The sequence below is a fragment of the Eubalaena glacialis genome, chromosome 6, assembly GCF_028564815.1.
Source record: "Eubalaena glacialis isolate mEubGla1 chromosome 6, mEubGla1.1.hap2.+ XY, whole genome shotgun sequence".
NCBI classification, from domain to species: domain Eukaryota; kingdom Metazoa; phylum Chordata; class Mammalia; order Artiodactyla; family Balaenidae; genus Eubalaena; species Eubalaena glacialis.
In genome coordinates this window covers 75,412,568-75,426,117 of record NC_083721.1, presented here as the reverse complement: position 1 = coordinate 75,426,117, position 13,550 = coordinate 75,412,568, and the positions used below count along the sequence as shown (strand labels likewise).

Here is a 13,550-nt window from a genome sequence, read left to right as displayed (position 1 = left end):
CAGCTGGAAGCTAGCATCCACTGCAGCCCAGCCTTGGGCCTGGGCAGTGAAAGCACAAACCTTGGGGGCTGGCATCATGGGACCCTCAGTCGCTCAGGGCCTCCTCCTTTCTGGGGAAGCAACGTTCCCCAACCTTGGAGGACCTGGTCAGGATTATTCTTAAACCAGATGCTTTTGGGAACTGAACCAAATGAATCTGAGAGAGAGTCTGTTCCTTTGGCACAGCTGCCAAACTACCTTCCATCACCTTAGAATTTAACTGGTTTGACACTCAGGAAGCATGTCTTTTTAAAAGGGCGTCACTGGACACGAGGGTGAAGTTGTACTTCCTTGTCCAAAGCTGGCATCTTGCTCCTCCCTTTCCCCAGAACTGCCCCTGCCCTTGGTTGATGTCTTCGCTGTCCTCCCTGCCTCCCAGGAGAGAAAATTGAGAGTCACCCCAGGTTTCTCCCTCCCCCCATCTTCCAGCCCCACCCACTGGACCCCTGACTCCCTCACCAAACCCTTTCTTTGCCTCAGACTTGCTCGTGTCCTTGGAGGAGTGGCTGCACCAGCCAGCGGTACCTGGAGGCTCCCCTGTGCCCACACTGGGCATAATCCAGCTTTCTAATTTCCACGGGATTAATAGGTATGAAGTGATACCTATATTGTTTGAATTTGCATTTCTGTAATTATTTCAGCCTTTTTATCCATCTGTGTATGTGCTGTTCAGATGCTGAAAACTTTTCATTCTATTTCCTTGGCATCCTTGAGCTCTCAGCTCAAGCCAAGCAAGAATCCTTACTGTTTTCCCTGCCTCTTGCTCTCCTCAAACTTCACAGGCCCTCCTCTGCATAAAGTCCTTCAGTAACAGCTGGGCATCCTTAATGAACACGTGAACTCCTCCCTGGGCCTGTCGAGGCTCCAGCTAGCTTTCCAGCCTTACTTATCTCCCCATCTCCTCTCCCACCTGTAGCCTGTTCCAGAAGCCATGGCCCTGTCCTCACCCACTTGCCTGTCTCCATCCCTTGACTCACACTCTTCTTGCACGATCTCAAGGCCCAGGGATCAAATGCAGCTTCCTGAGGTCTGTGCTCACCCAGACCTCCACCTCCCCTGAACTCCCCAGCACCTTCTTGGTGCCCACCCCGTCTTGCTTATGTTTTCATCTCATGCATCTTTTTCTGATCTCTCCACCAGACTATGAGCTCCTGGAGGGCCTGCTGTACATCTGATTTATTTCTCCCTCCCGTACCCCAGCACTTCACCCAAGCGAGTCCACACTGCAGGCTGGGAAACCAGGAAGGGGGCTGGGTCATGGTTCAATCCAGGGAGACTAAGAACTTCCCTGGGCTGGGAACGGGAAAGGAGAAATGGACAGAGGGGCACTCAGAAGCACTCAGTGACTGGTTGGCCAAGAGGAATAAGGGGAGGAGAGATTGAAGACCACTCCCAGCTCCTGGGCTTGGCGATTTGCTGGGATCCAGGAGGATCTGGGGTCGGAGTCTGGTTTAGACGTGTTTGTGGCTGTCATGATAAAACACGGGGTTGCAGGCAGAGCAGGCAGATATCTCATCATGGAGCCAGAAACCTGAGTCCAAGATTTGACTCAGGTTTTTGGAGATTTGAGGTCATCAGCGTAGAGGTGGCATCTGACCCCAAGGGCCTGCATAGGGATTACCCAGGGAGCCTGAAAGACAGCCAGCCCCGAGGAGACCAGTGTGCAAGAGATGACTGGGTAAAACTGGGAGGACCAAGAGAGGACCATTTCAGTGAGTGAGCAGCCCACAGAGGCCGACACTTAGAACTGAAGGGCATCGGTCCCAGCCCACCCAGCTCCCTGTCCTCCCCCGTCTCCTCAGGGAGCAGCCATCCCGTCGGCTGAACAGGCAAAGCGTTTCCCCTCCAGAGAGCCCCTGTCATCTGACTTCTCCTGGAAGCGCTGGAGGGGGGCACGAACGGCATGAGTCCCCTGAACGTGGAGTAAGACCCCCACCCCTCATCTTTCTGGTCACCTCTGCTTTTATCCTCTCCCCTATTTGTCTTTATCAATTAAAACCACAGTTCCAGGCAGAGAAATAGAAACAGACATTGGCTCTTGAACTGGATGTCAAGAGAGGGTGGCCTCCATTTTGTGGAAATGGAGCACTGGTAAGAGGGTATCTCAGGGTGGGGATGAGATTAGGGTGGGTATTAAATAATAGAAAAACACCAGGGGAACGGCATTAATTTATTCTCCAGACCACGATGCAGCTTTAACGGGTGCTTTGCAGAGCTTGAGGAAGGCCCTGTTAGGTCTCAGACTCAGAGACTGGGGAGGATGAAGGAGGAGGGGGAGGCGGAGACTCGGGGGTCCAGCCTCCTCCCCCTCCTCCACCCGGGAGATGCAACTCCATCCCTTGCATCTGAAGAACCAAAGCTTCAGCTCCCCTTACCGGCTCTTGCCTGGTTGGGCCCGGAGGCTGTCTGCCCAGGCTCCCAGCCCATCTGCTCTGCACCTAGGGCTCCCCTGCCAGAGCCTCGATCGACACAGTGACCCTCACAGAGCCACAGCTGGACTTCAAGTCCCACTCCTGACTGGCATTGAACGTCAGTCCCGGGGAGGCCGAGCCCTGCCTGGGAGACAGCTGGACGTTCAGCCAGCGACACCGGGCCTCATCACAAGCCAGCACCACGGTGCCCTCGGGGGTGCTGTAGGTGCACCGGTTCCAGGTCGCCTTCTCCTTCATGGCCGGATCCCAGCCGCCCCCTGGCTCCCTGCCCTCTGGCCCCGGGGCCTGGAAGCCCAGGTGGTCCTGGGTGACCGGGCACACCAGCTGCTCCTTCCTCAGGGCGGGCACCACCTGACCCTTCAGGTAGGCGGGGCCAGCACAGTAGGTCTGGCTGTTGAAGAGCCGGTCGCTATACTGGTGCAGCCACCCGAAGAGATAGGCCAGGTGGCAGTCGCACTGCCAGGGGTTGCCGTGCAGGGCCAGGTTGAACAGGTTGTAATTGGTGTCAAAGATGCCCTGGGGCAGCGTGGTCAGGAGGTTCCTGGAGAGGCTGAGCAGCTCGAGCGTGGACAGGTTCTGGAAGAGGGCTGGGTGCAGGGCCGTCAGGTTGTTGCTGCCCAGGTAGAGCTTGACCAGCCCCTCGAGGCCCCTGAAGACGCCAGCCGGCAGATGGGTGAGGGCGTTGTGCGAGAGCGTGAGGAACCCGAGGCTGGATAGGTTGGCAAAGGCTCCCTCGGGGATGGTCTCCAGCTGGTTGTGGGACAGGGACAGGCTGACCAGGCCTGGGGAATGGGCGAAGAGGCTGGTGGGCAGCGTCCGCAGCGCGTTGCCCTGCAAGCTCAGGAAGGTCAGTTTGCCCAGGGAGGAGAAGATGGACCGGGGCAGGTGGCCGATGGTGTTGCGCTGCAGCCATAGCTTCTCCAGGCGGGAGAGCCCCGCGAATGCTTGCGAGGGCAGCTCGGAGATGGAGTTGCCGTCCAGGAAGAGTTCCTGCAGGCCGCCCAGGTGGCTGAACAGCCCTCGGGGCAGGTCGGCCAGTGCGTTGTTGCTCAGCCTCAGGGTCTGCAGGCTGCAGAGGGGGGCGAACAGTTCCTCGGGCAGCTGGGCCAGGAGGTTCTGAGCGAGGTTGAGGGTCTTCAGACGTCTCAGAGGCTGGAAGAGCCTCCCGGGCAGGGTCTGGAGCCGATTGCCCTGCAGCTGGAGGGACTCCAGGGCATCCATGTGCTGGAAGAGGCCCTCGGGCAGAGCCTCCAGCATGTTGAAGTTGAGGGTGAACTTGCCCAGCGAGGTCAGGTTGGAGAAGATGTCAGTGCTGAGGTTGGAGAAGGCACCGCCAGTGATCTCCAGGTCCTGGAGCCCCGGCAGCCCCCCGAAGGCATCCGGCCCGAAGTGGCACACCTGGGTGTTGAGGAAGACCACCTTGGTCAGGTTGGGGCTGCCACTGAAGGTCCTGGCTCCCACCATGGTGAACGAGGTCTCCACGAAGATGATGTCTGTGGCGTGTGGCGGGATGTCCAGCGGGATGGCGGCCAGCTCCTCATCGGAGCAAAACACCTCCCGGATGAAGCAGTCACACCCCTTGGGGCAGGGCTGGGTAGGCGTGGCCAGGAGCAGGAGGCAGGCCCAGCGCAGCCAGGCTCTGGGCAGCATCTCCTAGATCTGAGTGGGAAGAGAAAACAGAAGTGGCACCTTCGTCAAGGGCAGGCAGCCCAGTGACCAGCACACTGGTCAGAGAGCCAGGAGATGGAAAGCTAGTTTATGTTTTTAATTGTTGCTTTCATACCACCTCACAGCAGCCTTGCAAGGTCAATAGGACCAGAGTTCTAACCTTCTGACAGCAAGGGTGTCTCGTGGCCAGTCCACAGTCCCACCCTGCAGGTTAGTGGCAGGACCAAGACCCTGGTCTCGTGGACTTGACGTGTTCTTTCCAGATTGGAGAAAGAGGTGGGACCGAGACCAAAAGGCATGGAACAGGGGTATAAAAGGAGACCATGGGTACTGTGGAATTTTTAAGATAGTACATAAAATATGGGCAGATTATTCCTGAGTTGGAAATTTTTTAACCGTAACTCTTCCTGAGTTTTCAAATCTCAGCGCATTGCAGAGCCTAATTATGAGGAGATCTTACCCTCAGCTCTTTGCACCGCTGAGGCTGAGAGCAGCCACAGGGACAAGACGGGCTCTTATCTTGAAATGAGTCTGCCTTCTCTTCAGTGCTGCTACCAAAATGCTCCCCTCCTGCTGGCCACCCCTATCACCAGCCTGGAGCCCATGGAACTTTCCAACACTGTGTGGACAGGCGGGTCCCAGATGAGGGGATTCCACAGACCTGTAGGTTTTTGTTTTAAATAAGGGAAGGGGACCAAATTTTTAGTTCACTAAATATTAATTTTTTTTAAATGCCAGCATCTACCACAGGTCACGAATTGGTGACACAGCTTAGGAGCACATTTTACTTACCACTCAGTCTTTTTTTTTTTTTTTAAAGATTGATTGATTGATTGATTGATTGATTGATTGATTGATTGCTATGTTGGGTCTTCGTTTCTGTGCTAGGGCTTTCTCTAGTTGCGGCAAGCGGGGGCCACTCTTCATCGCGGTGCGCGGGCCTCTCACTATCGTGGCCTCTCTTGTTGCGGAGCACAGGCTCCAGACGCGCAGGCTCAGTAGTTGTGGCTCACGGGCCTAGTTGCTCCGCGGCATGTGGGATCTTCCCAGACCAGGGCTCGAACCCGTGTCCCCTGCATTAGCAGGCAGATTCTCAACCACTGCGCCACCAGGGAAGCCCCACTCAGTCTTTTTTATGTCTGAACCACTAGCCAGCATGTAGAAACTGAGAAATAGCACATTAAATGTTTCCAGATTTCAGGATGATTTAGGGGCATTGGGTTCACATTCCCACATGATGAGATCAACAGGGCCTTAATTGTCCCATTAGGGGGTCTGTACCCCCCACGTCTCTACTGCTTCCACCCACATCATCATTTACATGGCTTCTAGTGGTTCAAGTTCCGTGAGTTGGAATACCAGCTCCATCACGTTCTAGCTATGTGACCTTGGGCATGTGCTTCAATTTTCGTATCTGTAAAATGAGGATAACATTAGTGCTAACCATGTTGGGGTAATTGGAGGATTAAATGAGTAAATATAGGTAAAGGTTTTAGAACAGTGTCTGACATAGTGTGAGCAATTAATAAGCTATGTTAACCATTGTTAAAGGTTGCAAACCACCATCATTACAGAAAAGATTATTTGAACATCAAAAAAGTAGGAAGAACAAAATGCGCTTTAGCTAGAATATATTTAGCTTCAAAGAAAGAAAGAAGACAGACAGAAAGAAGGAAAGGCAGAAAGAAAGAGAAAATCCTCATGCAATATAATCGTCATTTTTCTCACTTTACCTGTCCTCAGCAAGAACTCAGCTGGCTCCCTGTTGGGGAATCTTGGCCCCAAGCACCCTTTGCTGCCTGCCTCTCTGCCGCTCTCTGCTGGCTGCTTCTTCCATCGCAAGATTCAGCTTCAGCCAAAAGGCTCCACATGCAAGCACAGTGCTCACAAAAAGCCCCCTGTACCCTCTTCCCATTCAGACACTCAATAACTCTCAGTTTTTCCAGGAATTTTTCTGCCTAATCAATAGAGAAGGAACAATTTCTCCCTGAAAAAGTGCTGCCTCTCCCTTGAGGCTCCTCTGATGGCCACATAGGTAAGCCACAGGAGGTGGATTATACACCATGGTTGGGAAGGTCTCTAACAGTGATGGAGCTTGCTGCCACTCAGGACACACTAGGGAAAGGGACAAGCCTCCTGGTCCTGCCACCCCATAGACCAGCATTACAGAGTTCAGCTTTAGCGTGAGACTTTATTCTCTTGAGATTGCATGCACAGAATACAGATAAGAAGAGGGCCTGGCTGAAGAAGGATGACGTAGCCATGGTCCCACCCATACCTGCTACCTGGGCTGTCCCTAGGCTCCTACACGAAACCCCTGGGCATCCTGACAGAAGCCTTCTCTGACTCCTGATATGTTTCTCTATCTTAGCACCTGGCATCATCCTCCAGATGACGGGTTCTCACAGCTGTCCTTTCTGTGAGAAGATGGGTGTGGTCCTCTCTACGCTCTTGTTGATTCATGATAGGGTCTGTTGAACTGAACCGTCCATGGCTGAGATGAGCAGCTTGAGAGGCAGAGCTGCCCTTCCCTGGAATGATTCCAGCCCGGAGTGAATGACCGTAGCCAGGTGTGAGCACGGCCTTGAGCCCTCCCTCCTCCTTCCCCCACCGAGAGTAAGAGAGGAGCAATTCCTATTTGTAAAGTGCCATAATATTATCAACATGCCAGTCCCCTTCCTGCTAACCCCTTTGGTCCTTGGTTCTCAAAGGCAGTTTCCAGAAGAAATCCCACTAGAAGGGACATGAGGACCCTAGGGACCATCTGGCCAGCCACATTGAGAGGGCGAGGCCAGGCCCCCAGGTGTCTGCAGTGGGGCCTGGGTTAGAACCCAGATCTCCTGGTTTCCTTGATCACTCCTGCTGGGAGAGCTGGGACCAAAGCAAGAGGCGCAGGTGAAAGGAAAAGCCTCATGGGGACACTGTGCCTCACCCGCCCCTGCCGTACCTCTAACTTCTAACCCACTGTCACTTGGAAATAATATGCTTTAGAAGCAATCTATAGATTCAATGCAATCCCTGTCATATTACCAATGGCATTTTTTACAGAACTAGAACAAAAAATCTTAAAATTTGCATGGAGACACAAAAGACCCCGAATAGCCAAAGCAACCTTAGGGAAAAAAACAGAGCTGGAGGAATCAGACTCCCTGACTGCAGACTATACTACAAAGCTACAGTAATCAAGACAATATGGTACTGGCACAAAAACAGAAATATAGATCAATGGAACAGGATAGAAAGCCCAGAGATAAACCCACACACCTATGGTCAACTAATCTATGACAAAGGAGGCAAGGATATACAATGGAGAAAAGACAGTCTCTTCAATAAGTGGTGCTGGGAAAACTGGGCAGCTACATGTAAAGAACGAAATTAGAACACTCCCTAACACCATACACAAAAATAAACTCAAAACGGATTAAAGACCTAAATGTAAGACCAGACACTATAAAACTCTTGGAGGAAAACATAGGAAGAACACTCTTTAACATAAACCACAGCAAGATCTTCTTTGACCCACCTCCTAGAGAAATGGAAATAAAAACAAAAATAAACAAATGGGACCTAATGAAACTTAAAAGCTTTTGCACAGCAAAGGAAACTATAAACAAGACAAAAAGACAACCCTCAGAATGGGACAAAATATTTGCAAATGAATCAACAGACGAAGGATTAATCTCCAAAATATATAAACAGCTCACGCAGCTCGATATTAAAAAAACAAACAACCTAATCAAAAAATGGGCAGAAGACCTAAATAGACATTTATCCAAAGAAGACATACAGATAGCCAAGAGGCACATGAAAAGCTGCTCAACGTCACTAATTATTAGAGAAATGCTAATCAAAACTACCATGAGGTATCACCTCACACCAGCTAGAATGGGCATCATCAGAAAATCTACAAACAACAAATGCTGGAGAGGGTGTGGAGAAAAGGGAAACTTCTTGCACTGTTGGTGGGAATGTAAACTGATACAGCCACTATGGAGAACAGTATGGTGGTTCCTTAAAAAACTAAAAATAGTACTACCATATGACCCAGCATATACACAGAGAAAAACATAATTCAAAAAGACACATGCACCCCAATGTTCATTGCAGCACTATTTACGATAGCCAGGTCATGGAAGCAACCTAAATGCCCATCGACAGACGAATGGATAAAGAAGATATGGTACATATATACAATGGAATATTACTCAGCCATAAAAAGGAATGAAATTGGGTCATTTGTAGAGACGTGGATGGACCTAGAGACTGTCATACAGAGTGAAGTAAGTCAGAAAGAGAAAGACAAATATCGTATATTAACTCCTATATGTGGAATCTAGAAAAATGGTACAGGTGAACTGGTTTGCAAGGCAGAAATAGAGACACAGATGTAGAGAACAAACGTATGGACACCAAGGGGGGAAAGCGGGGGCAGGGGGTGGTGGTGGGATGAATTGGGAGATTGGGACTTACATATATACACTAATATGTGTAAAATAGATAACTAATAAAAAATTATAGTTATACAGAACAAAAAAGAAATAATATACTTTAGAATTTTCCAACAAAGGGATGTAACTGGAGAATTCAGGACTTGAGTCAAAACTATGGCATCAGCGGCACAGAAAATCAAGTGTAGAGAAATCAGCTTAGGCTCAGGCAGTGGCCAGTGGGAGAGGTGGGAGAAGCTTCTCTGATGTGGGGGGCTGAGCTAGGGGGCGAGACCCACCTGCCAGCTCCCAAAGCTCTCACACCTGCATCTTGATCCTCAGAGCACATCGAGAAATTTCCAGGACAGGGAAACTGGGGGTCCCAGAGCTACAGCAATGGGTCCAAGGGCACACGACTAAGATGTGTGGGGCTAGGATCCGTCCTGATGGCCTGAGCTGTCAGCAAGGTGCTTGCAGTGACACCACAAGGCTTCTGGAACAGGAAGACCCATTCTCACATTTTCAGGACCCAAGGTGAACATACACAAGGGACCTTGCCTACCGCCTGTCTCCTTCTCTTCCCACCAGACTCTCTCCGGTACTGTGAGTAGACATCCCACCCACGGCTGTGTCCCAGCACTTCACAAGCCTAAGGGAATGCACTTTTGTGATGGGGTCAGCCTAGAGAAGATGGACCTCGGGAGGCATGCCACACAAGCCCTGGGTCCTGGGTACCTGAATCAGGATTTGAAATGGGGACACAGCCTCCAGATGGGCATGTCCCTTTGATCATGCAAACTTCTCACCCCTTGGGGGTGTCATGGTGGGAGGGGAGCCAGAACAGGGCCTCTAAAGTTCAGGGCAAGACCCTCTTGCCCCAGTCCACTGGGGCAAAGGAAGTGGTAGATGGTACTCACAGTGAGGGTGTGGAACACTGATAATTTCCAAATGTTCCGCTCCCAGCCCAAGACTTACTCTCACATCACTCTAGAATGGCTAAGAGTTTGTGCTGTGGTGTCAGACAGTCTGGGTTCAAATCTTGTCTCCATCCCTTACTAGCTGTGTGGCTTTGGCTGAATTACTTAACCTCTCCGTGCTTCAATTTCCTCATCTTCAAAACAGCAAGTTTCAATACTACCTTCCTCAAGGGGTGGTTCCGAGGGTTGAATGAGAAAATGCGTTGAAAGCTCCAAACCCAGAGCCGTGTACACAGAGAGCACTCAGCTACATCAGCCCAGGCCAGCCCCAGCTCTGTTGTAAAGTAGTCACAGGAGTCAGCTAAGGAAAAACTGGTGAGCTCATTCAAACACCTCATTTACGGGCCAGCCGGATGTCTCGCTACAGCACTCTCTGGCTCTTCTGGCCAAGGGAAACGGGTCATTGTTTTGTCCTTGGTTTAGTGGAGCTCAGATTCTGATGTGGCCAGGATGCCCTGGACTTGGGCCTCTTCCCCGAGCCACCCTCCAGAGCAGGTCACCACAGGCTCTGGAGACCGGGAGCATCCCCGCCTAGGTACTGTGGAGGATGGCAGCAGAGGGGACAGTGGGGCGGCAGCCAGAAGATTCCAGCTTGTCATCTGAGAAACCACCTCTGCATTTGCGCAGAGACCAGCAAATGCCCACAAAAATGTTCCATGCCTTCAGCAAGCCAAGGAAGCCTGGCTTTTTGTGGAGGAGGGTGGGAGGGGTGACTGATTGCGAATGGACTCTTTCCTCTTCTCAGATTACTTTTGGATTGGTACATTTCTGTGTGTACCACAGCCCATCTGTCATCCACCACAGAGCCAGCCCTCACTCCTTCCAGAGGGTGACGGGAGCGCAGAGCCCGGCCCGACACCCCCAGGGGACTTGTCCCTGGACCTGGGGTATCCACATCAGGGTCTGTCTCACCAACGTGGCTGGATTTTGCCCCTCGGGCTCTAGTACATCTGGGAGCAGGAAGAGGGGCTTCCAAGGCTTATCTGGAGCCCCTGACTGCCTCACCCAAGTCTCCAGGACCCCAGTCTCCTTTCCTCTCAATCAGGGAAATAAGCCAAGTGGCTGAGGCAGTGGGACCTGGGCTGGCCCCCTCCCCAGCCAGCCTGCCCTCCCCACCCTGCTGCCCAGGGCATCCCAAGCAGTGAGGTAATCCCTCAGAGTCCCAGTTTCCGCATTTGTAGATTGAGAACAATCATGATAATAATAATAATAATAATAACACCCGCATTACCGTGCATTAGGGTCATCGTGGCAATTAAATGAAATAACTGGCTGTGGGTTTATGATACTCTGATATAATAAATTTATATTTGGTCTTCCTGGTTCCTGGCACAGCGCTCCAAAAACCCTTGGAATATCCTGAGTGATGAGAGGAACGTCTTTTGTTATTCGTAATAAGTTCTTTTCAACCCACACCTGAGTTTATGTCACTGAAGTGACTTTGATGGTCCCCTAGAGAGCTTCAGATGGTACACAAAACATTTGCAGTGGTTATCTCTGAAGAATAGAATTAATTGCAGGTGATTTTAATTTTTTCCTTTGGCTTAATAATGTATTTTCAACTTTTGAAAATAATAAATAGGTGTCACTGTTGTAATAAGGTTGAAAGTTATTATAAAAATAATGTAGGGAATTCCCTGGCAGTCCAGTGGTTAGGAATCTGTTCTTCCAATGTAGGGGGCACAGGTTCGGTCCCTGGTCAGGGAACTAAGATCCCGCATGCTGCACAGCGCAGCCAAAAAAATTTAAAAATTTAAAAAATTTTTTAGATCATGTAAAACACACAGCACAGTTCCAAGTACCTAATAGGGGCTTCCTTGATTCCTTTCCTTCCTTGCAATTACATTGCAGAGGCTCAAGGAAACTTTATCCACTGTCATAGCTTCCTGAAGGGAACTAACATTCTGAAATAAGAGGAGGTTGTGAACCGGGCACTGTCCTTTCTCCAAATGCTCCCCATGGGCCCCACCTCTAGCCCTCTCTCAGGCAGCCCCCTCCACTAGAATGCCCTTGCTGACCTTTCCCTGTTGCTACCATTCTCCCTACCCTCCAGGCCAGCACAAGTCACTCGTCCCCTGGGAAGCCTTCCTGGACTGCGCCTCTTTTGGATCCTGCAGGTACTTGTCTTCTGCTGAACATGTGGGCCCTTCTGCTCTGCCTTCTAGTCAGTTGCACCACCTGACTAGGAGCCCCTGGGAGGTGGCGGTCCTGTGACCGCAGCATCTCTTACCTGGCCATGCACCCCAGCACCTGGCCCAGGGCTGAGCCAGAGAGGTGCTCAGGCCCTGGGTGCCGAATTGAACAGAATGTATTTGTGGCTCTCGTGAGCCTGTATCCAGGGTCTTATTCTTCATCCTGCTTCATGGATTAGGGCTCTGTCATTGCTGTACCGTGGGTTTAAATTCTGACACCACTATCTACTAGCTGTGTGGGATTGGGCAGGTCACTCCCTCTCTAAGCCTCAGTTTCCCAATACCTGGTTATAACCCCATCCCTTAGTGTTAAAATTAGCACTCAGTTGGATGACAAATATGCTAAATTAGATGGTAAATAATAAAGCACTTAATGCAGTGCCTGGCAAATAATAAATGTTTGCTAAAACGTAGCCACATACATGTTTTATTCCTACTTTATCATCGAAACCAGGACACTTCTGAGAATAAAAGGAGAGCTCTTGATAATTATGCCAGGATGACAGGCATAAACAAGGGTGGGACCAGGAAAACCTAGACATATGGTCACACTACTTTATCCCCACCATCCACTAGAAGTTGTCTGTGACCAGGGACTGGGTCACCTTCATCTCAGAATCCCTCACCATGACCTGCCTCCAGCCCCAGCCCAGCACCACCCTGGCTGAGTACCTCAGGGGCTTCTCCTGCCCGGGCGAGGGGACACGGAAGGTGCAGCCTACATGGAGTTGGGGACATGCTCTGAAACCTGGGACAAGTGGCCAGCCCATCTCCTGCCCCCAAGCTGGGATCCCAGGCCAGATTCCTCTCACGTCCCCACAGACCCCAGAGCCCTGTAGTGACCCCAGGAAACCTACCGCGAGGGGCTCACGGTTGGGGACCAGCTGCCCTGGCTCTTCCTCAGGAGCAGAAGGGCTTCTGGTGTGGTCAGTGGTCAGCATGAACCCAGCAGTCCTGGTGCTGATCAAAGTTCCAGGCAGTGGTTCCTCCCCTCACGTGGCCTGAGCGTTCCCGGAATGTCACCAGGGTCACAGGACTGCAGAAGAGAATCTAGGCAAGGCCTCTGAAGATTACAAAACGACCCTGAACTGTTCCCATGGACAGATCCACGTTGGGGCCAAAATCCAGCTAAGGTTATGGTCTTGGCAACTTTAGGACCCTAAGGGCAGCCACTAGGCTCTAGAAAGTTTCCAGTAAGTTGCTCTGGGCTGAGGACTGGGATCGGGGCTGCACACCCACATCCCCTCCAGTGCAAGGCCAGACTGACCGCAGGTGGGCAGCCGGCCACACGCACCAGTGGGCTCTCAGTGCCAGGAGAAATTCTAAGAGGGTTGTGGGTTTGCTGTCCTTTTGTGTTTGTTTCTTTATTTAATGCTTATTTAAGTTTGTAAACCCTTTCTGAGTTAAAAGGGGGAAATGATATAGGGAGGTGAATTTTGGCCCAATATGGAGAGAGAAGCTTTAACCACTGGGATTATCCAAGGATGAAAGCAGTTGCTTGAGGAGGGAGGTGTTCATCCAGGGCCTTCAGAACAAAGTGAAGAGTGTGTGTGTGTGTGTGTGTGTGTGTGTGTGTGTGTGTGTGTGTGTGTGTGTGTGTGTGCGCGCATGCCTGCAGGCACTTTAATGAATGCTGAGTGAACTTCACTGCCTTTCTGAGACATAGAAGAAACTCCAGCCTGGGAGTCTGGAAGCCTGGTTGTCTTGCAAGCTCAGCCACTAGTTCACTAGGTGACTAGGGGAAATAAGATTGGGACATTTCCTGTCCCAATCTTACTTTCTTCATCTATAAAATGGGTTGAACCTATTCTTAAG

The 13,550-nt window shown here is 51.0% G+C and overlaps 1 protein-coding gene across 1 annotated transcript; it reads right to left on the bottom strand.

Moving 5' to 3' along the window:
• Positions 1–2,477: 2,477 nt before the first annotated feature.
• CPN2 (carboxypeptidase N subunit 2) lies at positions 2,478–4,121 on the bottom strand. Its single transcript, XM_061193253.1, has one exon. The coding sequence runs from the start codon at positions 4,119–4,121 to the stop codon at positions 2,478–2,480; it is 1,644 nt and encodes a 547-aa protein (XP_061049236.1).
• Between the last annotated feature and the right edge of the window lie 9,429 nt (positions 4,122–13,550).